This window comes from Cucumis melo, chromosome 9, assembly GCF_025177605.1.
Source record: "Cucumis melo cultivar AY chromosome 9, USDA_Cmelo_AY_1.0, whole genome shotgun sequence".
NCBI classification, from domain to species: domain Eukaryota; kingdom Viridiplantae; phylum Streptophyta; class Magnoliopsida; order Cucurbitales; family Cucurbitaceae; genus Cucumis; species Cucumis melo.
Window position 1 is genome coordinate 840,818 of NC_066865.1, and position 27,811 is coordinate 868,628.

Below are 27,811 nucleotides of genomic sequence, written 5' to 3' on the forward strand. Positions count from 1 at the left end.
ATCGTATTTCTTCTAGTGTTATCATCTTTTCATTTTAATTTTTTTTTCTCTTTTTCTTATTTCTTTCCTTCTATTCTTTTTTGGACATAATTATGAGAGATTATGGATAGTAATGAACTTTTGTTGTCACATTCGTTTTAATTTTTGTTTAAATCCATGAACATCAAAAGTCAATTGTTTGTTGGATGAAGCCTCCATGATTAGAAATTAAAACAATCAGAAAATGAAAAATGAAAAATAATGAAATATATATGAAAGATGACCTTGAATAATAATGTACACAGTCAACATATAAAACAAAATTAAGACCTAATAAAATAAATAAAAAGCATATATTATACTATATTATCTTGCTGTTGCTATTGTTTAATAAATGGAAAAACTAAGTATTGAACTTAAATCAAATTTAATACATGGAATCATTGGAGAGTTCGTAGTTGGCATGGCACTTGGGAGGACCGAGGTTGTCATTTAACTAATGCATCCTTTTTTTAAAAATTATGCATACCTTCAAATCTATTATAATTTATAAACTGTCAAAAATAAATCTGATATGATTTTATATACACACACTTTATGACAGAAAAATATAAATTATCTAGACACTTTAAAAATTAAACTTCTTCTTCGTTTTCCTCATTTTGCATTATTAAAACTTCTTAGAATGCTTGTAATGATCCCACGTCCTATAAGCCTCTTCCTTCTCGTGTAGCGCACCTCAACTAACATAAACTATATGGTCGAGATTAAACGATCATGTGTGTGGTTTATATTCTCTCGTGTCTATTGTGTGTACTTGGAAATTAAAATAAAAATTCTTCCTTTCGGATTATTCTTGTCTTTCTTGCTGCTATATATTATTTTTTCTTCTAATACAGTTATTTAATTTAGGCTAGATTTTCTACTCTTACCTTTATTATCATCCATATTTTATAGAAAAGGAGTGATTCAAGGTTGTTTTTGAGCCCTTTGCAAGCATTTAAAAGCAAATTGAAGCTAATCGAACCTAAATTCATTAAGCAACTAAGTCCTGAAAATTTGAGTTCAAGCCGAATATAGACGAGAAAAGGAAGCATTTCAACCTCAAATGATGGCGTTAAAAAGCTACTGTTGCACGCGGATCATTTTGATGTAATGACTTGTGGAAACTAGGTATATATACAGAGTCCAAATACTATCATAGCTTTTCTTTCTTTCTTTTTTTTAGTTTTTGAAAAAGATCGTAAGGGTACACTCGGACATCTCCACTAAGTAAACACACTCTCATCATCCTCGCTTCATTAATGATATAATAAAAATAAGTACACGAAGCAAGGACATACAAAAAGAGCTAGAGATATAACTTGAAAGAAAACACCCCGAAAATTATACAAAAGTTTGAAGATTTCAAGCAATAAAGCTAACATTATAGTTGTTAAAAAGCTTTGATCTACTCCAATATCAGGTAAGAGCTTGAATATCTTCCCAAAATTCAGAGATGGATCTATACTTTTTCTTGAAAATTTTGTTGTTTCTCCCAAGCCAAATAGACCAGAGCACAATCACAATGGTGTGTTGAAGATGATAGTACCTTTTCTTTTTTTCTTAGTTTATGCCACAGATGTCTATGCAAAGAGAAGCAGTGTTGTTAATTTTCCATCGTAACAGCAGATCAACCTTGTCCCATAGAGATTTGGCCACGACACAAGAAATGAAAATGTTGTTTGTCCTCAGAATGATTTTTAAAGAGAATGCACAAGTTTGGGTTGAGGTTCCATTTAGGAAGTCTTCTCCGAAATTTATCAGCAGTGTTGATGCAATCATGAAGAATAGTCCATCTAACGATTATGATTTTCTGTAAATGTATCTTTGTTATTTTTAATTAGGTCATAAATAATTTTGTCCTTGGAATATGCATGATAAAGATGCAAAGAAGTGCCAATGATTTTCTGGTACATCTACTAATCCCTTCTTCTATTATCTTGTTAAAAAATTGGAAAAGGTATCTGATTTGAGAGGACTCCTTATTTTTGTTATGAAATCAACGATATTAAGAAATACACAAACTGTATGCAGGAATTGACAAATAGATATATGTGGTTTACTAATATTGTGTTAGTTACGTCCACGAGGAAAAAAGAGAGCAATATTATCAAAGAGAATGTTTTCTGAATACTACGTTAGGGAGTTTATATACATTTGCACTTCTCTAAACCCTAGAGTTATAACCGTTAAATAACTATAAGTGAATACATATTGAGAATACGAAAATTAAAGAGGTTTTAGAGGCGTTGTATAATGAATACAAGACATTCCAACGATTTTCTTCGCTTTTTCACCTTCTTTATATATATATAGCAAACTTTTATCATCTATTCCTGATAGACTATTATATTTTGTTATACTTCTAAATACTTTTAGAAGTTGTTCATTTAAAATAGTAATTAAGAGCAAGTTTGTTATTGTAATTAATGCATGTTGACATTATATATTTATTTGTTTTGTGTTTACATCCAATAAAGTGAATGTCTTGTTTACTTGTGTATTTGAACAAGTTACGTTTGTTGAAGCAAGGAAACCCACCCAACAAGTTATTTATGCTTCTTTTGCTAGTAATATATGCCATCATTTTAGTTGTAATTACTCCATCTGTAAATAACTTTACTGAAGTTCGGTTACCGGTTTTCGTTATCTATGGCTTCATTGTATAACGATAGAAACTATATTGTTATACATGCATGAAAGTTCAAATTTATGTTTATGTATAATGTTTGGTGTCATAATTGAAGGAACCACAGGTGTAAAAATATTATTATTATATATAGTGACAATAAATTTGTGTTCTTTATTGAAATGAAGGGTCATAAAACAACAAATTATATATACTATCTTCAAAAGTCATCTATACACTTACCTTGATGATGCATGACTAAAAAGAAGTTACGAAAAGTGGTAAAGACATTTTTTTAGAGATAATATGTAAGCCTGTTTTTTTTTTTTTTAGAGAAAGATACTTTGTTATGGTGGCAAAGGAGCAACCATAACAATATTTCATTGATAAAGGGAGTTACAGCAGGCTGGAGAGTAGCCTAATACATTGGTTAGTGAGGAGAGAGATATTGTGCTTTAAGTGTAGTTTTTGAGGAGAGAGCTTTTGGTTGACCATATATGATCATATTACAGATACTCTCCCAATTGTTCCAGAAGCTAGAGGACTTTTCTTTGAAGATTTGATTATTTCTTTCCTGCCAGATTGTCCATAGTGTTGCCGCAATAGCATTGAAGTGAATCACTTCCTTTATGCTGTTGCTTTTGGTTGAACATAGACAAGGGCATAAGTCCTTTATGCTTGTTATTGGAATTGCAAAGTTTAGCTTGTTTTGTAACTTTTTCCAACGATGTAAAGCTCTAGGATAGAAGAGGAATAGATGGTTTGATATCCTTTTGTGCCACTTTGCACGTGATACACCAACTTGGGCTGAGGCAGCAGGAAGGGTTTCTTTTTTGTATGACATCCATTGTACTAATTCTTTGATATAACATCATCCATATGAAGAACTTACATTTTGGAGGAATAGAAGAGCTCCAAAGATTTTTGTAATTTTGATCTTGGTTTATTGTAGTGAATTGTGTACCTTCAGAGATGGCCTTTTTTGCTGATGCAATCGTGTATAATCCTTTGCTCTCAATGTTCCAGACAGGTCTGTTAGAATTATTGTTATCTGTTCTGGAAGGAAGGGAGTTCTTTATCGATTGCCATGTTGTAGATTCCCTTTCATTTAGAGGCCTTTTCGGTTTAAAGTTCCAGTCGTTTGCCTCAGGGTCCCAAACATCTTTAACAGAGGCTTCTTTGCAACTAGATAATACAAATAGTACTCATGGAGCTCTATGGAACAAGTTGAATGTCATTGCACTAGTAGAAAACGGGCCTACAATGACAGTTAAATGCTGTTATTAAAGGTTTTCGTGACAGTTTTTTGCAGTCATTGATGCGGCAGTCATGGAAAGTATTTTATGACAGTTGTATAAACTGTCACGAAATGTGGTTTCAGTGATATATAATACCTGTCACGAAAGAACTTTTTTATGAGTGATTATAACTGTCATTATTTAGTTACGATGACAGTTAATAACTATCACAGATTACATTTTATGATAGAGTATAACTGTCATTATTTATTTTCGATGACAGTTAATAACTATCATTGTTTATATTTTATGACAACTTATAACTGTCATAGTTTACATTTTATGACGGAAGATAACTGTCATTGTTAATATTCTATGACTGATATTAAATGTCATTATTTATCATTTATGACACTTTTTAACTGTCATCATTTTACTTACCATGACTTTAATTAACTGTCAATAAAACTTTTTCGATGACAGTTTTATTTTTCAATTTAAATGTCGTAGTTGTGTTTTTAGTCACTTTTTTCAAAAGCCCTATTTCTTATTGAATTCTGTATTTGTTGTCGTCCTGCCATTACACATACCATTACACACCAATACAATAACAAATGGAAAAAGGGTGAACACTTTAATAGAAAGAAACACACTTTGTAATATTGCTTTAATTGTTAGTACAAATATTTTTTGGTACGAACAAACTATTTTAAATAATTACATTTAAACAAAAAAAATTTCTGCCAAACCTATAAAAAAGGCTATACATCAACTAATTGGCATAAGTATGGTTTCATTGCTCCAATGGATTGTGGCAAAACCTAATAAGAAAAGAAAAGGAAAAAAAAAATTCAACAAGACAACACATTCACCCACATAAACACATCACATTCACTTCATGATGAACAACACACTTCAACAACATAGAACACATACACACTTCAAATATGTTTGCCTATGCAATCATAACATGATTGAGCAGTACATACCTTATAGAATGCCATAGGATTCCCTTTTGCCTTGTTAAGATCTTTGTCAACCTAGCAAAACCAAAAAGAACACACTTCAAGATCAACAACACACTTCAAGATCAACAACACTTCTTTATCTACAACACTTTTTTATCAACAACATACTTCAACAATAATTACATACACACTTCAAGATCAACAATACACTTCCAGATCAACAACGCTTCTTTATCTACAACACTTTTTATGAACAACACACTTCAATAATAATTACATACAGACTTCAAGATCAACAACACTTCTTTATCTACAACACTTTTTTAATTCTCACCAATAGAAAATCTCACACCTAACAACAAATGCAATTATTCTTAATTTTGTTCCCAATTTCGTTTAATTCTCACCAATAGAAAATTCCAGAAGATCTAATTTTCGGGCATCATGAACAGGGGAAGAGATAAAGGGAGGGAGAAGAAACGAAAAAAGAAAGTGAAGAACTCACCGGCAACGTCGAAGGGACTGGTGGTGATGGTGGGACTGTGCGCGTCGAAGAGTGGGCGGACGTCGTTGACTTGGTCGGACGTCGAAGCTTTGGCGGATGTTGAAGATGACGGCAGCAGGTTTTCGGATGTTGAAGACGACGACGACAGTAAATTTGGAGAGGCATGGAAGACTTCGAGAAATTAGGTGTGAGATTTAGAAATTAGGGCGTGAGAATTTGGGGAATTTTTATTTTTAAAAAATTATTTTATATTCCTAAACCCTTTTATGACAGAAAATAACTGTCACGGAAAAATAAATTCCGAAAACAGCATTTTTTCCCGCCAAAATAGCACTTTTTAACCTTTTATGACAACTTTTTTTTCTTTCCTCTCAATTTGAGTGCTAATGAAATGTCATGGAATGTCATTTTTTTTGTAGTGAGAGTTTTTGCCTATGACTTCCTTCAGATATCAGAGTCTGATGAGGAGTAATGTCTGGAAGTTGTTTCTCTTCAAACCTTGGAATGAAGCCATTTTTTATGGGAATGATGTTTGAAAGTTAACATAGCTAGAAATGACTTCTAACCAAATTCATCAGAGCCTTCAGGAACAAGAATACTACACTTTCCGCCTTTGTTGTCGATTCTGAAGATCTCAGCTATGGTACCATATTTGCTCTTATTTTTTATTTTCCGTACCCACATGCAATAATCCTCTTGTCTCCTTTCAGTGAAGAAGTGCTTTGCATTGGATGTGTCCAACAGAGACTTGAAGCACTTTTTTATCCAGTCTAGTGTATCAGGGGAAATATCCATTGAAAATGACTTGTGATGGCATATTTCTGTTAACCACATATGTAGGAATCTGGATTTGCTGTCCAAAGAAAGAATATATTCTTTCTTCTCGATTTGGCAGTGTTTTGGAAGTTGTTTGTAAAAGGACGTGTTGGCCAGAAGAAGTAAGAAAAGCAATTATGGGAGTTGATAAAAACTTGCCTTTTTTGGTGAGGCAGTCGTTGCTTATAACTTGATAAGGAAATTGAATGTTATTTGTGGAAGTTGGTTGAGGTGGGTTGTTTCCAATGTTTCCTTTTTGGTAAATCTTCATTTTCACCGGGTGTTGTTGTTTCTGCATGCTTCGAAAAAAGAGAGAAAGGGGAACTGTAGCAAGTCGTCATTTTTGTAAGCCTGTTTATTGTATATTATTATACATTTATAATTTTTGGGAGATATTTGCAAGAATGAAAATCAAATATTCGAAGTTAATCCAACCTTAACAAGAAAATGAGTCATGGGAAAATTAGAGTATAAAATAATGCACCTCTTCCAATTTTAGGTCATTAACTTCTAGGAAATTAAAACTAAACTATCATCTGATTTAAGTGGATCACCAATCATTTTCTTTAATTTTTCACCTTCCTTCCATACATTTATTTAATTGATGATTTACATGTACTATAAACTAAGTACCGACCCATATCTCTAAATTGCTAAGACAAAATCTTGATATATCTTTCTCTTGCCATCTCACTGTTATCATACTTTTTTTGCACCTATTATAGCGATATGTATGTTTAGAGATTACTCTCCATGCATGCTATCAGATATATCATATAATACAATATATATCAGATAATAAGTCTCTATGTTTTATATGTTTATTTAGTGATTTTATAGGTTTCCAACACGTAAAAGGTAGAGTTTGTTGGAAACGTAATAGGCCCTCACAATACAAATCAAGAAACAAGTGAAGAAGATTGTTCTCTTATTCACACAATTGAGAAGAAAGAACTTGAATAATATTTCTTAAACTTGAATTTCTTACTTTCTTTCTTATTTACAAATGAGAAACCTTACACATATTTATACTAGTAGAAAAGTATATTAAAAGTCATTAACAATAAATATCAATACATGTGACTCTTCATATATCAATGTATTTAGTGATGAACTATTTCATGCATCTAAACTATTCATGCATATTTAATAATGCAAATTCATGTATTAAGTTTAGATTAATTTAATTTCAACATCCTCCCTTAATCTAGACTTGAGCAACTTCAAGTTTTCCTCTGAATTTAACAAATAAGTCAAACTTGAGCGCCTTTGTAAAAATATCAGCCACTTGATCTTGAGTCTTGCAATATTTTACTATCACTTTTCCATCTTTAACCAAGTCTCTAATAAAATGATATTTGATTCTAATATGCTTGCTTCTTCCATGGAAAACTGGATTCTTTGATAATGCTATGGCAGATCCATTATCACAAAATAAAACAGTTTCACATTTTTGAGTACATGCACTTCAATTCTTTTAACATCCACCAAAGCCATAAAGCTTGACATCCAGCTGCAGGTAACGAGATATATTCTGCTTCGGTTGTAGAAAGGGCAACAACAGATTGTTTCTTTGAAGTCCATGAAAAAACACCTGAACCCATACTAAAAACATAACCAGATGTACTTTTATGATCATCCACATTACCACCCTTGTCACTATCACAAAAACCAAACAACACTGATTCTGAAACTTTCTTGTAATAAATTCCAAAATTAATGGTGCCAATAATGTAACGAAGAACTCTTTTGCCTGCTTCCCAATGACTTCTTTTTGGGTTTGTCATAAATCTGCTTAACATACTTACAGCAAATAAAATATTAGGTCTTGTTGCTGTCACGTACATTAAGCTTCCAATTAAGCTTCGATACAAACTTGGATCGACTGCTTCTCCAATATCATCCTTGCACAATTTCAAATTTGCATCCATGGGAGTGTTGCAAGATGAAGTATTTTCCATCCGAATTTTTTTTAGTAAATCATGAGCATACTTTTGTTGTGAAATGACAATTTCTCCTTCATTTTGATTAACTTCAATTCCGAGAAAGTAGTGTATGAGACCCATATCACTCATCTCAAATTCCTTTCTCATGGAATTCTTAAAATCATCACACAAAAATTTATCATTTCCAGTAAAAAGTAAATCATCAATGTAAAGAGAAACGATGAGAAATTTGTCATACTTGTCTTCTTTGACATAGAGTGCATGCTCATATGGACACCTTCGAAATCCTGTCTTTAGAAAAAAACTGCCAATACGACTGTACCAAGCTCGCGGTGCTTGCTTCAATCCATACAAGACTTTTTTCAACTTGTACACTTTTTCTTCTTCTCCCCTTTGCACATAGCCCAAAAGGTTGTGCAACAAATATCTCTTCCTTCAAGTGTCCATTCAAAAAAGCGGATTTTACATCCATTCGATAAACTTTCCATCCATTTTGAGCAACTAATGACAAAATCAATCTAATGGTCTCAATTCTTATCACATGGGCAAATATTTCTTCATAATCCAGACCATATTCCTGCTTGTAGCCTTTTACAACAAGTCTTGCCTTGTATTTTTCAACATTACCATCTGACTTCAACTTTGTTCTGTACACCCATTTTACTCCAAGAGCTTGTTTGTTTGTCGGAAGCTCCATCAACTCCCATGTTTCATTTCTTCTTATCGCATCAATTTCTCGATCCATTGCAATCTTCCATTTCTCATCTTGGATGGCTTCATCAAAAGTTACAGGATCAACACCAGCAAACAAAGCAAAATTAGCAAAATGATCTTCATTAATCCTGTTAGTGGTATTATAAATTTCTTGAATACTCCTCATTCTCCTTGGTGAGATTTCATCATCACTTGTGGAAGATGGCATTGAAGATGAAGATGACTCCACCGCTTGAATTTCTGCTTCCTTTAATTCTTGAGCAACTTTATTTTCATCTATATTAACATGAAATGGACTTTTAGCTTCATCAACGTCGTCACTCCAGTTCCATGATTCATCTTCACTGAAAATCACATCTGCTGATAATAATTTTTCTTGACACAGGATTATACAATCGATAAGCTTTAGAATTTTCACTATAACCTACCATAATGCATTTTTCAGATTTATCATCAAGCTTGCCTCTTAGCTGATTTGGAATATGAGAATAAGCTATACTCCCAAACACTCTCAAATGACTAACAAATGGTTTCTCACCACACCATGCTTCATAAGGAGTCATACCTGGAATACTATTTGTTGGAGCTCGATTTAGAATGTAAATAGTACATGCAACAACATCTCCCCAAAATTCATTTGGCAGATTTTTTGCTTTTAGCATACTTCTCGTCATTTCCATGATTGTTCTATTTTTTCTCTTTGCAACTCCATTTTGCTATGGAGTCATTCGAGCTGTCATTTGATGATAAATTTCTTGCTCCTTGAAAAAATTACCAAAAGCTATATATTCTCCACCACGGTCAGATCTCAAAGTTTTTATCTTGTAACCACTTTGATTTTCAGTAAAAGCTTTGAAGGATTTAAAACATACAAGTGCTTCACTCTTTTCTTTCAAAAAATAAATCCACAACTTTCTACTGAAATCATCGATGAAGGTTATGAAATATCGATTACCTCCATTTGTTGTTGTTCGCATAGGACCACACAAATCTGTATGAATCAACTCGAGAGGTTTAGAGGCTCTCCAAGCTTTCCCAGTTGGAAATGAATCTCGATGATGTTTTGCAAGAATACACACTTCACAAATATTTGTCTCATGGTTGATATTTTGTATACCTCTCACCATATGATTTTTGCACAAATAAGATAGTGATTTGAAGTTTAAGTGACCATATCGAAAATGCCAAAGCCAGGATGGATCCTTCAATATGCTGCCGAAGCAAGATATTTGACCATATGTAAAGTTCAGAGAAAACATCTTATTAGCAGTCATTTTTACCTTGGCAATAAGAACACCGGCCTGATCATTGATTGCACATATGTCACCTTGAAATGAAACTTTTAAACCTCGTTGAAGCAGTTGGTCAATACTCAAAAGATTATACTTTAGACCTGGAACATAGAACACACTTGTAACTCGTTTTATGCCTTTCTTTGTCTTCACAAGAATATCACCTTGGCCTTTGACTTGTAGTCTGGTATTATCACCAGTCTTCACTTCACTTTGGAAAGATTCATCCAAAGTAACAAATATACTTCTATTTCCTATCATGTGGTTACTACAACCACTATCAATATACCATGTAGGCTCTACAACATTGTCTTGAACACTACATGCTAGGAATAGAATGCCTTCATCATTTTTCGTTTGTTCTTTATGCACATTCATGGTGGTATTTCCAACTCCATTTTTTAGTGCCCAACAATCTGCTTGGAAATGACCATACTTTCTACAATTAAAGCATTGAATTTGAGAAAAATTACCACGACCACCTCATTGGTTTCTGCCAAAGCCTCTTCCTCTTCCTCTTCCGCTTCCTCTTCCTCGAGATAAAGAAGAGCTTTCTTGTGAATTTTTAGAATTTGCACTGCTTCTATTATCATAGTTTCTTCCACCTCCTCATCTTCCATGACCACCACGTCTTCCACGTGAACCGCCTCTAAATGAAGTTTGCATTTGAAAAGCTTCCTCGGGGTTAACATCAAATTGTTTTAATCTTAGCTCATCGGATTGAAGAGAACCCATCAAACTATTTATAGACAACGTAGATAAGTCTTTCGATTCTTCAATTGCAACGACGTTATGCTCAAATTTTCTTGGCATACTTCTAAGAATCTTTTCAACAACTCTTTGATCACCTACTTCTTCACCATTTGATCTTAAACTATTAACAATTACAAGAATACGATTGAAAAATTCTTCAATAGTTTCAGTTTCTTTCATTTTAATGCAATCAAATTCGGATCTGAGAGCTTGTAACCTTATCATCTTTATCTTATCTTCTCCTTGATAGGTAGATCGTAGAATATCCCAAGCCGCCTTTGCAGAAGTAGCTGTTGAAATTCTCTCGAAAATAAATTCATCAACAACTTGATAAATAAAGAATAAAGCCTTTTCGTCTTTCTTACGATTTTCTCTTAACTCAACAAGTTGTTGATTTGTGAGCTCACTCTGATTCTCAACTTTAATGTATCCTCTTTCAACAATATCCCACAATTCTTGAGAGCCATATAACACTTTCATTTGAATACTCCATTGATTAAAATTCTTCCCACTGAACTTTGGAAGTTGGGATTGCAACATGTTACCATTTGAAGTCATATCTAACTGAAGCTCTGATACCACTGGTTAGAAACGTAATAGACCCTCACATTACAAATCAAGAAACAAGATAAGAAGATTGTTCTCTTATTCACACAATTGAGAAGAAAGAACTTGAATAATATTTCTTAAAGTTGAACTTCTTACTTTCTTTCTTATTTACAAATGAGAAACCTTACATATATTTATACTAGTAGAAAAGAATATTAAAAATCATTAACAATAAATATCAATACATGTGACTCTTCATATATCAATGTATTTAGTGATGAACAACTATTGCATGTATCTAAACTATTCATGCATATTTAATAATGCAAATTCATGTATTAAGTTTAGATTAATTTAATTTCAACAGAGTTGGGTGTCATAATCGAAATGGAGTTAAAACGGAGCTCAAATGCATCAGGAACAGCTAAAAATATGGTTTTCCACTGAGAGCATGGCATAACAGCGCTGCTAGGAGCTGCGATCAGCACATTTTCCGGGCAGCTTTCCTTTCCATGCAATGCATTGAGCCTCACGGTACTGCTAAAGATGAAGAATGCACATAGGCGTAGTAGCACCAGTTTGATCGGCGAAAATTTGTTGCCAACTCCCGGTCAAATAATTTATATTTCTACCTAAGAATGCAATTGTTGAAAGGGGAATGCAATTTCTAATTACGTCGCTCATGATTATTGAAATTAAGCAAGTTTCAATACAGAACCTTATACTTTGATACCAGGTTGAATCATCATTAATCAACTGATAATTTTATACTAATAAGCTACATCAATAATCCAACAATAAGTTCTTGTTTCTCAAGATAATGTGAGAAGCATACCGTTTCATGGCCTCCTTCTCTTCTTCCAAATTTATCAAACCAACTCCACACTCCTTCACTTTGACATTTGGGGTAATTGATTGTCTATAATTAGCTGCTTGAAGTAAGAATCTAAACTTAATCTCTTTATAGTTGCTAATCTTTCTTACCAGAGTCCCAGTTCGTGGCAAAACAAACATCCATATATGGTCTAACTTCTTCATCCCTGCAACAGGAAATCCACCAATCAGAAGATCACCTCCATTCTTCAAATTCGAGTCGTTACGGTCTTTTCCAGTCACTGATGCGATAATGGCAAAGGAAGGAACATTGACAACGTCGATTTTCTCACTCAGACCAAAAACGACGCAGAGCGCAAATCGAATCATGTTGGTGTTTGGGCCATCTGGATCCCACTCGATGCATACCGAAGATCCCATTTTCCTTGTTGTAAACCAATCAGGAATCTCGCTCCCCGGAATCATGATGTTGAATGTTCCTTTTCGAAAAAGCATCTTCTGCATCCAAGAAATGATCAATCTATGGAAGCCTTTGTTGTTAGCCAACTGGTAGCAGTTCAAAAGGTTCACTTCTTTCATTATATATAAATTATCAACTTTTGAAATATCTACAAAATCTTTCAATGAAATGCAATCCTTTGACATCAAAAACAAGATCCTTGGAGGTAACTTTGGGAACTGTACAAGCTTTATGCATTGGTTTATCCTCAGTTTTTTCAAGTTATGAAGTCTTGATATGCTTGTTGGAAGATGAGAGAAACTATTGCCACTCAAGTCGAGCTCTACCAATGACACCAAACACTCAATCCCTTGTGGGATTTCTTCAAGGTTGCAATCCCTCAAGTTTAGTTTTGTAAGAGAGTACAAACCAGCTAATGATGGGATCCCAAAAATGCCACTAGCTGGAGTTTTGCATAACCAAAGGAAGATCTTTTTGAAAATATTGTTAGAGTCATCGTTTCTTCTTCTTCGTGTGGTTTCTCTCACATCGAGCTCCCCCAATTCGCCATCGTCCGCCTTTCTTTTTCTACTTCCCAGCTTCAAACATCCAGAAACATCTAAGCTTTGGAGAGATGTCATCTCCATTGCGTTCGAAATGTTGATTAACTTTTTGCAGTTGGCTAAACTCAATATTGTTAGATGACTCAAGCTTGCAATTGATGATGGTAGATTTGATATGGAGGTACCATCCAAATGGAGTTGGAGTAATCTATTTGTGTTACCTGAAAATTCAGGGACTTTTTTTACTTTTGAACAACCAGAGAGAATCAAGACTTCAAGAACCTTGATGTTAATGCGGGATGGAAGATTGGTGAGATTGATGCAATCTTTCAAATTCAAGAAAATGAGTTTTTCTGCAGTGAAAATTGATGGATGAATGTTGACTAAACTTGTGCAATCTTCAAGCTCTAATCTTTTGAGATTTGGAATGTTTGCAAAGTTTGGTGTTTTGGACAACTTCTGAGAACTATTGAGTTTGATATACTTCAGCCCCACCAAATTCTGTTAAAAGTAAAGATTATTTGAAACTAAAAGATATCATAATAACTTCTTCCAAATAAAACTTTAGATATATGGGTATGAGATTGTTACCTTTTCTTGTTGCCAAAATTGTTTGAGATTGCTATGGCACATGTGAAGCTCAATAAGCTTACATTCTTCAGAGCTATTGATTGGCAGAAACTCCAATGGATATTCTTTCCACTTCAAATACCTTAACTCACTTGGAATGCAATATTCCAACTTGTTTTTCAGTCTCACATTGTGAAAATTAAGCAGCCTAAGTTGGTGCATTCTTGAAAATAAAATTGGAAATTCAACCATGTTCTTTGAACTTGATTTGAAAAATATGCTTTGGACCAATGTCTCTGTCACCTGAAACCATTTGGTTTTTCAAAAAATAAAATAACATAAAATCAAATGGTTACCATCTAAACATTTAAAGATACTATATATTCTCTTTTAATTTGCATTTTTTTAAGAATGTAGAAAGTCATTCCATCCAAATAGGTCAACATTAATATATATCTTACCACGCTTTTTATATCCTTGTGGCACATTAATCGATCTCGAACATGCTTATCGCGAACAATCTTTCGACCCATTTCTTGCAATAGATCATGCATATGCAATTTGTTGTCGTAAGAAAGAGTTAAGAGAGATTTTTGAATAAGAAGTTCGATCCTTGTTTTGGCATAGAAACCACATCCATTTAATATCTCTTCTACAACTTCTCTTCTCTTCCCATTGAAGAAGCAAGCAACATCAAGAAATATCTCTTTCTCCCATTCATCCAACCCATCATAACTCACTTTAAGACACTTGAAAATTTTTTCATGAATATTCCCACCTCCTTCAACCTCTTCTATCACCTCATTCCACACACTCAAATTTTTGTTTCTTAGAGACGACCCTAACAATTTGAGTGCAAGAGGGTGGCCTCCCACAACCTTTACAATCTTCTTAGAGTGTTCTAAGTAACCTTCTTTTGGACACGTTTTCATAAAAGCACTCAAACTAAGGAGTTGAAGAGCTTCCTCATATTTAAGTTCATCCATTTCAAAAATTCTTTTCACCCCGAATTCGTTCGAAAGTAAATCCGCATTTCGTGTTGTGATGATGATTCTACTTCCATTGCCAAAAGAGCTTTTGTTTGGAATCAATCCCATGATTTGATCCGAACAATCCACATCATCAAGGACGAGAAGTGTCTTTTTTCGAAAAATGGCTTTATTGATCATAGCGATACCTTCTTCAACATCCAATATGTGGTTGTTTTTAAATGAAAACATCCTTGAAAGGAGTTTGGTTTGTAAATATGGAAGGTCGCCAGAGGTTCTGAAATAATTCTCTCGAACGTCAGAGAGGAAGCAATGAGCTTCAAATTCATCACGAATTCGCTGATAACAAACCTTAGCTATTGTAGTCTTACCAATGCCACCCATTCCATGTATTCCCACAAAGATCACATCATCATCCTCATCCTCATCAGAGTTTGGGATCAAAAGTGAAGAAAGTTTGTTTAGTTTAGAATTGATTCCAACTAGTTGGTCTTCCTTAATGACTGTCAAATTATGTTTCAATCTTTTCCATATTGTTGTCGTGATTTCTTCAATGATATTTGATTCATGTGACCTAATTTCAAGAAAATAAACAATGAAGATACATAAATCCATCACAAACATCATTTCAAATTTACCATAATTGATGTAATTAAATACAATAAAAATTGTAATGGGTTGAGAATAGGTTTTAGTAACTATGACACATACTTTTCAAATTTTGCAAATATGACAAATTTTAATCTCTAAAATATTTTGAAGATATTTTATATTTTAAAATTTTGATTATTCCCAAACTGTCCTATACATTCTTCTCTCTCTATTGATCATCTCCCTCTAATGCTTCATCTTCCATTTTCTCTTCTTCTTTTTTGTAAACCTTTGTATCATATTTGTATTCATAATGAAAAATTAATCTAATAATAAAAAATATTCGTTTTTCTCAAACACTATGTTTCGGTTGGTCTTCTGTAGGTTCTCTCAAAGATTAAAAAAATAATAAGAAAAAAACTATTATTTGCTCAATCTCTGTTTTCGGCATCTTCATCTCATCCTTCTTTTAATTTCACCATTTTTTATCAAGATTTTCAATCATCATTTTTTTTAAATCCAAGTTCTTCCTTCAAATTTCTTTCAAATGGTTGCTTTCAAATATGACAACATTCTCAATTTTTAAAATACATTCCATCTTAAATATTTTATTATTCTCAAACTATCATTCAATAACTTATTTCTTCTCTTTTTTTAATGTCCTAATCATTTCATATTTCTTCTCCCACTTTTTAAGACCCCAATCATTATTTTTTCTCCCAATTTGTATCAGTTTTGTATATTAGTTTTGTGATGTACTTATATTATATATATTAGTTGGTTGATATACTTACTACATGATTTCCATTATTTTTTTTTCAAATTTTATGCAATTCAATGTAGTATTATTAAGTATATGAATGATGTAACTTAGTGTAGGAAACATACAATATGTATCAAAGTATGCTAGTGAAGTATATTAAGTGTATCATCAGAACCTCAAGTGTATCAAGTGTATTTTAATCAATTAAGCATATCAGTAGATATAGCAAAATGTACCAATAGTATATCGATCAAGGGTCTCAAACATATGAAATGCAACAAGTGTAATAAATCTGTCAAGCGTATCGGTGAAGTATAAAATGTTTATCAATAGTGTATTAAGTGTGTCAAACTTATTAAGTGTATCAAACTTATTAAGTGTGTTAAACCTAATCAAGTATATCGACAATGTAATGTATCGTGCTTAGTGCACCAAGTGTCTTTAATTTATTAAGTGTATTTGCAAAGTTTAACAAATGTATCAACAACATATCAAGTATATCTCAAACCAATGATGTGTATCAAGTGTTATTTAATTCATCGAGTGTATTAGCAAAGCATAACAAGTGTATCAACAACACATCAAGTGATGCATAAAAATGTTGATAATTCTAGTGGGTAGTTTTGTAATTTTCATTTCTCAAATGTAAGCTGGGCTTGAATTTTGCCATTTTTGCAAATCTGAAAATAGTGTGTTATGAACCTAATTTATCAAACTAATTTTGCTAAATTTACAAGAGCCCCTTTTAAAAAACCATAAAACAATTCCTTTATTTCTTCTACCTCTCGTAAACTATTGACACTTCCTCTTCTTCTTTATTCTTCTCTCTTTTCTTTTCTTTTTATTTCTCTTCTCATTTCTCATTTTGACCACTCTATATGTTTTATAATACTAGATAAAATCATACAAGTGATCCATGATCACAAAGAATTTTGATTATTGAAACCACACCGGATACAGACAATTGCAACAAATGATCTACGACCAACAACACTAATGAACAATGCATATTTGACAACCCATAAAAAGGATCCAAGGAAAGTTCAACCATCAACGAAGCAAGTAGAATGATTGAGGACACAGACAAAAAAAGAATTATTCAAACAACAAACCAATCAAATCAACAACCATGAACCATCGACAAGGCATAAATGACAAACTAAGACCAACGTGGTCTAAACCCTAAACCTAAACCTTAACTCATGAATTGGATCTCTCGGGACAAAGGAGAGATCGTTTATGCTTTTGGCAGCCACTCATGAGAGGTATGCATGGGAAGTGAAGAAAGTGAATGAAGTGAACCTTTTTTTTTTTTTTCAAAATTTTTAGTATAAATTAACCGTAAGTAGATTTGAACCATGGACCTTTCAGTTTCACTCACCTTACACTAAATGTAAGCTAAACTCTTGTTTGCGAATGAATTTTTTTTTTCAAACCCTCAAGACATCTATGCAAAATAAACCTCATACCACACATGGGACTTGGTTTCAAAAGTCAAACCTCCCTAAATTCAAATCCATGGTGATCATCAAAAGCAAAACCTTATTATCGTTAATGACTAATTAATACACATAATTTATAATTGAATAATGTTAACGTATATAACACTATCACATAAATAAAACTCATGTTGGGTTTATTATTATCACAGATGCTAATTATTTATTAATAAATAATGGTTCTTTAAAATATTATATTTACAATTACAATGCAACTTTCAATCTTTTTTTTTTTTCCAGTTCAATCACAATCAAGAACATTTGATAGTTATAATTAAATAATTCAATATGAGGGCAGTTTACTTTTGTATATATGAGTGGTTTGTTGACTGAGTCTAACTACATTGCTTTTTGGGTGGTATGAAAAGTCTTTACACAGTTTTTGCTTTGAGATATTTATCAACTTTTTTGTCCCTAATATTTAAAATGTTTCAACTTGGTACATTCTACATAACCTAATTCCCATTGTGCCCTTCTGACGTGTGGATGAGCAATTGTGACTAGAGAAAGCTTACTTCATAAGTTTATAGGAAATTACGTGTTTAATTCTTTTCGGTTTTTTAACCATGATTAGGTTCGGTCTAGCTAGTTTCATGCTTTTGATCTATCTTTTACATATGAAAGATATAATTTTAACACATAATAAATAGAAAACAAAAGTAGAATGTGATACATATTTCTATTGACCTGGTGCTAGTCGGATTGCACAAAGGATGGATGCACCCAAGCTATACCAAAGTTTAATTTTTGACTTTTTTGCTTGGTGTGATCATCAACAAGGAAATGACCGAAACATAATATTATGCATTCGAGTGAGATCCCATTCTCTGGCTAATTCCTTCCGTTCTTGCTCTTTTTTTTTTTTTTAATCAGAAACATACTTTCCATCCATCCTTGTTCTTGCTTATCTTGCATCTTAGGGTTTAGGATTTTAGGCTCTTATTGTCTCTATTCTCTCGCCCATCATTTTTGCTCACGTTTCTTTTCTTTTTTCCTTGCTAGCTCTTGCTCCTTGTTTCCGTTTCCTTGCTCCTCGAAATCTTGCCTTTTATATTATTATTGAAAGTAATTTATAGTGGCGAGTGTTAAGTGTAAGGATCAAGAGCGTTGACGTGTGTAGTAGCAAAAGTCGAGAGTGTTGAGAGCCCAACAAAAATACACAATCATTCATTTCAATAAGTTTTTACAAACAGATAAACACAAGCTAAGCTAAAGGTTTGTCAAAACACTTAAAAGGCTTTAAAAATAAGTAAAACTTGATTCCATTCTAGGTCTCAAACTTGGGACAATAGTACAATTATTTCAATTTAAAGAACAAATAACTAAACTAGATGGAAGAGATCAAAAGGTAAAAATTTATGTATTTGATAATACTTGTTCTATAAATGAAAAAACATTAAGGAAAAAAAGAAACCCAAAATGTATAGAACTGTGTATATTGGACCTATGAATTTTAATCATTTTCTTTAGTCTGGAAAAGCCTTAATCGATATTATCGAATATATACAGAACTCTTATTTTGTAAATTTCAATCAAACTTTCAGCACAAAATTAAACTAAAATGCATATATTAATTAAGGTCAAAGAAATCTAGAAGACAAATAAAACTAGAAGAAAAAGAAAAAAAAAATGGACCAAATTTTTAGCTTAAATTTCTCTCACGAAATTTCAATCGAACTCGCTAAACATCGTAATCATGTATAACTTTTCTGACTATTGGCCACATCTAAGCGTTATTTTCAAATATAGCAAGATAAACCACAATATCTACGAAATATATCAAAATATCACTGTCTATTTACGATATACTAAGATAATTTATTTCGTAATTTGTCTAAGATTTTAATTAATTAGAGAAGATACTTTATTTCTAAAAAAAATTATATATATAAAAAAAGTAGATATCTGAAAAATGAAAATAAATGAGAAAATAGTTAAGTTAATTACCAAGATTGAGAAAGCCAAGCTTTGAGGTTAGCAAGCTTGGTGAGAAGCCTCCTCCATTTTTGAACCTTAATATCATCTCTTCCAAATCTCATTTCATGTTTAACAAAAGCTTCTTCAAACCTTCCTCTTTGGTTTCTCACATGAGAAGGATCCACTTTATAAAAAATTGGTAAAACATCCATTCCAAGCTTCTCTTCACATTCAAAGATCTTAACCAATTCCTCCAGGCACCATCTTGAAGATGCATAATTTTCCGAAACCACAACGATAGCAAATCTCGAGGCTTCAATGGAATCCAACAGATTTGAAGAAATGTCTTCACCTTCTTGGATCTCATTTTCATCTCTAAATGTCGAAATTCCCTTTTGTGTTAAGGCTTTGTAGAGATGATCCGTGAAACCGCCACGTGTATCTTCGCCTCGAAAGCTCAAGAACACGTCAAATTTCCATTTACCAATTGAAGAAGAAGAAGAAGAAGAAGAAGAAAGGAACATTATTGAGAAAAATTTTGAGGGTTTGATTTTTTGATATGATCTACACAGCCTTTAATGCATTTGATATTATTGCATTCAAATGTGTGGTTGTGTGAGATTCTTTCTTCTAAAGTGATGTCACTTTCACATCTTGTCCTATTTTTTCTATTCTTTTACTCTAATTAAACTCAATAGATAAAATTTACTTTTTTGTTTTTATAACTTTTTAACCTTATAAATTTTACACTCAAATTATTATTTTGTTTACTTTAATATTAAAAAAATGTACAAATTTCAATAAAGTTTGACCAAAATGTACAAATCAACGTTTGAATGATCTCATAAATACCTTTTTCTTTCCTCATCCTTCACTTGTGTCCCTTTAATTTGTGGTTGCAAATTAAACATCATATTTCCCTCCATACAACATCGTTTTTTTTTCTTTCTTTTTTTTTTTACCTTTGGCAATCATTTCGGAAAAAGAAAAAAAAAGTGTGATGCAATAGTTAGGTGTTTTTGTTAGATTATATTAAAAAGTAATTAGAATGAACAACAATTTTAATAATAATAATTAAGCGTATAACAACGTAATTTTTTAAAAGGAAAATTGTATTGGGTGGCATAATAAAAATCTAATTTAACAATATCAACACTAACCTTTTCAATTTTGCAAATATAGCAACTTTTTAGTTTTGGTTGATATTTCTTATTTTATTTTTTCATTATTCCAAAATTGTCATTCTTTGTTGTTTTCTTTTCCTCTTTTGTTTATTTCTTTATCGTTCTACTTCATTCTTCGTTTTCTTCTTCTCTTCTTCGTCGTTCTTCCTCACGGTTTCTCCTATTTGCCTAATTCTCTTCTCCTCGTCTTCTTCTGCCTCTTCTCTATCGTTCTTCTCCACCGTCCTTCTCTTCTCTCTTCAGTTTCATTCTTTTAGATTTCTTCCTCTTCGTCGGCTTTTTTTTTTATCATCTTCTCCTCGTCTTCTTCTCCTATTCTCCTCATTTTTTCTTCAGGGAAAACAAGAATTGTGTATGTATTTCTTCCCCCTTTTTTGAAGCCCTAATATTATTTCTGTGAATTGCTCATATATTATTTATTAAAATTAGGGCTACGATTTGTTCTTCCTCATCTCTTTTATTTGTTACTCATATCTTTTATCGAAAGGAGCTTTGTAGATCAGTTTGGTTTTATTTAGTTACATTTGGTTATGTTTTTTTTTTATAATTTGTATCAGATTTTTATATGAGTGGTATGATATACTTATATTATATGTATTAGTTGACTGATACACTTACTACATGTTTTTTATTTTCCCAAAATTATTGCAACTCATTGTAGTTATGGTTAAGTTGACAGTGATTGTTTTTCAGAGTGGTCAATGGGATGAGCAACATTACTACGTGGATTACAAAATAAATTGTGTTTTGGTTGATGAAGTGATATCATCATTTGATTCTTTTGTGAACTTGATTCATACTGAAATTCAGGTTAAGTCATGTATTGAACTTTCAGTTTTAATTTGTTGACTATATGCGATAATGATGTTCAACATGTTCTTAAGATTGTAAACATACCATAACAACTGTATCGACAAAACATAACGTACGTGTATCATGCTTAGTGGATCATGTGTATTTAATTGATTGAGTGTATCAACAGGTTCGCAAGTGTATCAACAACATATCAAGTGTTTCAAATTAATAATATGTATCAACGAAGTTTAGCAAGTGATTAAGTGTATTAAATCTATCAAGTTGTATCAACAAACAATAACAAGTGTATCAACGATATATAAAGTGTATCATTCTTAGTGCATCAAAGTGTATTTAATTGATTGAGTATATCAACAGTTGAGCAACTGTATCAACAACATATCAAGTGTATCAAACTAATAATATGTATCAATGAAGTTTCGCAAGTGATTAAGTGTATTAAATCTATCAAGTGTATCAGCAAACAATAACAAATGTATCAACGATATATAAAGTGTATCATTCTTAGTGCTTTAAGTATATTTAATTGATTGAGTGTATCAACAACATATCAAGTGTTTCAAACTAATAATATGTATCAGTGAAGTATTAGGGAGTAAAAAAAAAGTATATGAGCAGTACATCAGCAAAACAGATCAGGTGTATCAACGGTATATATTGGTGTATCAACCATATATATTGGTATCAGTAATGACTAAAGGGTAGCTTCATAATTTTGTATTTTTAAAATGCGGGTTGGCTTCAATTTTGCTATTTTTACAAATGTAAAAATGATGTGCTATGAGCCTAATTTATGATACTATAATTGTCATATTTATAAGAGCCCATTTTTAAAATTGCAAATATAACAAAGTCGATCTTTATATCAACGCAAACTTCTATTGTTGATAGTCTCTTATGGTCTATTTGTAATAAACTTATATCATCGATAAATTTGATAAGTTTTGTTATATTTGATGTTTTTTTTAAATGTTATTTGGTTATATATGTATATGTTAATACTTTGAATCTAATTATTATATTTGCAATTATCTCTCTCTATATATATTAAATTTACCTTAACCTACTAGCTTAAGTTTTTGGATCAATTAGTGACTTAAGATGATATATCAAGACAAGTGATTCAAGAGAGTCACATGTTGTTTCCTCCTTATTTAATACAATGAAGTGAGAATGATGACGATGCTACGGAGGCATCCACCTAGTGGAGATGTTCTCGTGCATCTGCTGGCTCATATCGTATATTTCTGGAAAAAAAAAACAAATTGATTTCCACTTATTGGGTTTTTCTCATATTAATTTCAAGCTTACAAGTGAGACAAGTATTAAATATTATATATATGGAATTTATCTCTTCATCAATTAGTCTAAGTTTTTGGGTCAATTAGTGATTTAAGAAACTCTAATTCGTGAGAAAAAAGTGAAATGATGATGCGTGAATGAAAGATGCTACCATTGAAGATTTCATTGAAAACTGAAGGAGAATAGTGATTGTGTGGTTGGTGAAACTACCTAAATACGTGTGCGCGCGTGCGTGTAATCGAACCCAAACTAGCCAATTTCTTAAAAAGGTAGCAAAGTAGCATAACCTAAACCTAAAAAACTTATCTAAACTAACGCAAACCTTGTAGGTACATTTGATTGGTAGGGTCTTTTAGGTTGTCAAAGTTGAATGAATAGTACCCCTAATGTCAGATACCTCAGAGAGCCATATATTTGACATTGTAAAGTTTTAGATAACATAAAATTGAATATTCATAGGCATATTAATTAAGATACTTTATACAGTACTTGGTTAAACTATTACATCCAAACAATAAATTTTAGAAATTAAACTTGAGTTTGATTGCATTACATTTAAACTGTCCTTCAAAACTTTCTTCAAATCTGTCCTACTTCAGTATTTAATCTTTTGCTTAAAAAAGAAACAAAATCATGTATACATATATTTCTTTTCTACATAGAAAGATACTAAAATTTTCAATAAAAAAATGAAAGAGACTAATGGTGGAAGATACATAAAAGATTACAAAAAGAAACAAAAGCTTACTATCTTCCTGCATTTATGGAGGCAGAGGAGATCGGACCGACAAACAGGGACGAAGAACGATCAGTCATTGTCAATCTTGAACTGGATCCAAAGATACTTTGAGAATTAGTCCATGCATCGAATGCTGGAAGTGGGTCTTCTCCATTAAGGAACCTCATAACTTGTTTCATTGAGGGTCGAGCTTCTTGTTTCCAATGAGTACATAGAAGCCCAAGTTGTAATACCATCTCCATCTCTTCTACCTTATAAATCGAATTCAATTTTGGGTCAGCCACATGAAGAATGTCCCCTGTTTCATACCGTTCCATCACCCAATCCACCAATATGAATTGGTTTGATCCTAGAGGCTTTCTTCCACACGCGACTTCCAGAAGCAAAACTCCATATGCAAACACATCCGCGCTCTTCGACGCCTTCCCCGTGCGAAACAACTCTGGCGGTATGTAGCCTATTGTCCCTACGACTCGAGTTGTGTGTGACATTTCGTTGTGGTCATATTGCCTGGACAATCCGAAATCACTCAATCGTGCATTCATGTCGGCGTCGATTAGAACATTGCTCGGCTTTACATCTCGGTGGATCACTACTTGCTCCCAATCTTCATGTAGATGTAGTAATCCTGCGGCAATGCCTTTGAGGATGTTGAATCTTTGTTCCCACTTCAATATCACGCTCTGTTTCGGAGTGTGGAGAAGAGAATAAAGACTTCCATTTGGAATATAATCGTAAACTATGAGAAGATCGTTCTTTTTCTTGCACCATCCTTGAAGATTAACCAAGTTCTTGTGTCTTAATCGTCCTAAGCTTTCGATTTCCGCTGCAAATTCCTTCATTCCTTGGCTTGAGTCTCGTCTGACTCTCTTCACAGCAATCTCAGCTCCTGTTGAACTTAACTTGCCTTTATATACTGACCCGAATCCCCCAATCCCAATTTGGGCGCTGTCATTAAATCCATTTGTTGCTGTGTAAATATCCTTGAAGTTGAATCTATGAGGGCAATCTTTTTCCCAATCCTCCAAGCTCTCTGCTTTCTTCATTCTTATAAACAAGAAGGTTAAGACAACAATTGTCATAATGACTACAATAGATGACACTGCTAAAACAGCTTTCAACTGGGGATTGTTATCGGAAGAAGAAGAAAGATTTTGCTCTTTTGGTACGTTGGGAAGGAGAGAGTACTTCAGTTGCCGTGCCGGTGCATTCACTGCAAAGCTCCATCCCAGAATGTAATGAGCGCTTGTTTCGATACCGGTCGATGCAGCAAACCCCACGAACATTTGATTCTTCATAACAGAAGTTAGATCAATAGAATATATAATGAGTGGCTTCTCTGGCTTTTGCTCCAAATGACCTATAGTGACGCTCAAATTTTTACTCCGACCATCATAATCAATCCAAGCAACTATTGGATCACCAGAATCAATTTGGATTTCTTTCCAAAACGTATCATCAATATAATAGCTAGAAGCAGCATATTTAGATGCAACTGATGAAACGCCATTGATGTTAATCCCAATATGGTTGTCTCTAGAATTCCTTACTCCACCATGCCCCTTAACAGTGTCGAATTCGACAGCAAATATATGGTTGGATGAATTTCCATCGTTGAGAGGGTTGAATAATCCAAGGTAATGTCCACTTTCAGCCTCATCAAACTTAGTTGATGGAGCCAAGGTGAAGGCCAAGCCGTGGCCGCCGTGGCCGGGGATTGAAGGATCAATAGCAAACACAAAAGTTGTGCTGAAAGATGAAGCATTTGAAGGATAGTTTGTATCAAACAACTTAACTGGATCAGGATAAAACGCATGGCCAACTACATTTTGTGAATTGCTGGTGAGGCATAACGCACCAGATGACTTAACAATTGCCGCCCCATCAAGAAACAATCCTTTTCCTTCACGAAATCCATTGTATAAAAATTTAGAGTCTGCAAAAAAATAAGGAGGCATAATGAAGAACAACAGTATAAGAAAAGTTAAGGGAGCCATGTTTTCACTTTGGAAGAAATGAAAGCTGAATTTTCAGTTTTAGAACAACAGGGTTTCTTGATTTTCTTTGCAATTTGTGTGATTGAATTGGAGGCTAAAACAAGAATGACCATACTGACTTTGAAATTGAAAAGTCGATAGTGAGCAAATTTCATGGAAATGCGCAAATGGGAGAGCCGTGTCCGGCAATGAAATGGTTTGATTGGGAAATTTTGAAATATCAAAGCCTTTGAACAAATGAAATAATCCCATGTTAGAGCAAAAATATCTTTGATGCTATTTTATAGTTTTGCACCCAATTTTTGGTGAATTACATGGGACTCACTAAGTATGTCATGTCATGTCAGATCCGATCGTAGTAGATAAAAATATCCTAAAACTTTCAAAAGAAAATTAAAAATATACTCAAACAACTTTTAGCAAAGGTTCAAAAACGTTCTTACCATTAATTTTGGATGAAAACCGTTGAAGTTTTATTTAAAAGACATTTCTAAGCTATTGAAATGTTTCAAAATTAAAATACCCTTGAAGCGTAAAAAAGAAACTATTTCTGGTATATGAACTAAAACTTTTACTATCTCTTTGAACAAACAACTCAAAATAAAAAATAAAAAAAAATACCCCTATTGTTAGTATAGTCATTTTAGAGCTAAATCAATTTGGTAAATATGGAGTCAAGTGGCACATCAGTTGAGACTAACAAACAAAGAAATGAAGCTTAAACAGCTTTTGTCTTGCAGCACCGCAGTTGTCCCACGGTTGTAAGACAGAAAGGTGTGTTGTGGATGAAGACCCGTCCGCGCTGCAACACGTTAGTTTTATAAAAGAAGTTTGCGCCAGTTTTAGAAATTAAATACTTGAAGATGTATTCCAAACCCTAATAACTTAGATGCGTTTATTATGTAGGCTTTAAAAATTAAAATATAGATTTGTAAATAAAGGAAAAAGACGAAAACACAGTCAAAAGTTAGATATGTGTACCAACGACAAGTTTTTAATAATAAAAAAAATATAATTTGCTATAACCAGAGTTTTGCTCGATTAGTATTTATATATGTTGAAGACCAAAAGATTGATACGTGGTTCAATCTCTCCGACTACTTTGTACTAAAAAAAATGCAATTGGAGTAGGTGTTGATCCAATTCACTTGGATATTATTATTGTGGAAACTTTTGTCCAAGTTTGAGGACAAAATTAAAGCTCCATCATTGATTGATAGAAATAATGTCTTGAGATTGGAGAGCCCATTTTAACTATTAAAATGATTTGATTAAATTAATTAATTAAGCCATAATTATTAAAAATAATGTCTTAAAAATCACACTTAATTTGGACTAATCTCATCAGGTTTAGTCAACTAATCCACATATTAACTATGATATTATAATTACATTCTTCATTCAATTGAGGAAAAAAAGAAAAAACAGTGTAGTTCCATTATTCAATGTTCTAAAAGAATTAACTTAAGATAATAATGGAATTGATCCATATTTTCACCTTCACATAGCAATTAATAAGAAGTAATATTTCTCAGTAAAAAAGAAGTAATATTAAATGTTTAACAAACAAGTCATTATTATATTTTTTGAAAATTGTCGTAAATGAGAAACCTACTAAAAAATATTTACAAATATAACAAAATTTAATAGTCTATCACGTATCATTGATTGATAGTCACTGATAGATATAAGAATCAGTGATCGATAATTGCAATCTATCCGTGTCTATTAGTATCTATCACTGATATATATTGTTACATTTGTAAATATTTTGGTTCATTCTAATTAATATTTAAAAAAACAATAAAAAAAATTTAAATGGGTGTTTGGAGGAGGGAAAGGAGTACGGGGAAAGGGTTATACTGTTTAGCTTAATCCTTCCTCAATCCTTCCTTAACTATTCCTTATTTATAATTAATCAATTTAACTTTTTTTTTTTTGTTAAAAAAGATACGATGGGTCAATAGGTGCACGCATCTCCACTAAGTGGACAGTCCACTTAGGACACTCCCTTAGCAACCTCATCGTCCCACTTTATTAATCAATCTTCAATTAGTACAAAGAAACAAGGAAGAAGAAAGAGGGCTAGGAGATAAGCCCCACAACCCAAAAGAACATTTAAACAAAAGCATGTAAATTCAAAGCAATAGAAGAAGCGGCCATATAATTGGAGAACA

At 32.6% G+C, this 27,811-nt stretch overlaps 3 protein-coding genes across 4 annotated transcripts; all 3 read right to left on the bottom strand.

Annotated features, from left to right (window-relative positions):
* Positions 1 to 10,738: 10,738 nt before the first annotated feature.
* LOC103498760 (uncharacterized) lies at positions 10,739 to 11,440 on the bottom strand. Its single transcript, XM_008461496.1, has one exon. It carries the CDS (start codon positions 11,438 to 11,440, stop codon positions 10,739 to 10,741), a length of 702 nt encoding a protein of 233 aa, XP_008459718.1.
* A 655-nt stretch (positions 11,441 to 12,095) lies between these two features.
* LOC103498654 (disease resistance protein RPV1) lies at positions 12,096 to 20,162 on the bottom strand. Of its 2 annotated transcripts, none has more exons than XM_051090140.1 (4): positions 19,627 to 20,162; positions 14,299 to 15,400; positions 13,859 to 14,140; positions 12,096 to 12,763 (listed from the first exon to the last, which is right to left on the bottom strand). In XM_051090140.1, the coding sequence occupies exons 1-4, from the start codon at positions 20,118 to 20,120 to the stop codon at positions 12,215 to 12,217; spliced, it is 2,427 nt and encodes an 808-aa protein (XP_050946097.1). In that variant the 5' UTR covers positions 20,121 to 20,162; the 3' UTR covers positions 12,096 to 12,214. The 2 variants fall into 2 exon arrangements, with proteins under 2 accessions (XP_050946097.1, XP_008459550.1); XM_008461328.3 differs by having other exon boundaries at positions 12,096 to 13,768.
* Positions 20,163 to 22,734: 2,572 nt separating this feature from the next.
* Positions 22,735 to 25,826, bottom strand: LOC103498759 (probable L-type lectin-domain containing receptor kinase VI.1). Its single transcript, XM_008461495.3, has 2 exons — positions 23,647 to 25,826; positions 22,735 to 22,843 (listed from the first exon to the last, which is right to left on the bottom strand). Coding segments are annotated over exons 1-2 (1,989 nt in total). The 5' UTR covers positions 25,635 to 25,826; the 3' UTR covers positions 22,735 to 22,842.
* Between the last annotated feature and the right edge of the window lie 1,985 nt (positions 25,827 to 27,811).

Bases quoted from the DNA above. Each gene is read 5' to 3' on its own strand.
- LOC103498654 (XM_008461328.3), bottom strand. From the start codon at position 20,120: ATGTTCCTTTCTTCTTCTTCTTCTTCTTCTTCTTCAATTGGTAAATGG. The intron at 14,141-14,298 runs GTAAGATATATA...AAATGGTTTCAG, and splicing joins ACAAGGATATAAAAAGCGTG to GTGACAGAGACATTGGTCCA. The intron at 13,769-13,858 runs GTAACAATCTCA...TACTTTTAACAG, and splicing joins AATTTTGGCAACAAGAAAAG to AATTTGGTGGGGCTGAAGTA.
- LOC103498759 (XM_008461495.3), bottom strand. From the start codon at position 25,634: ATGGCTCCCTTAACTTTTCTTATACTGTTGTTCTTCATTATGCCTCCT.
- LOC103498760 (XM_008461496.1), bottom strand. From the start codon at position 11,440: ATGACTTCAAATGGTAACATGTTGCAATCCCAACTTCCAAAGTTCAGT.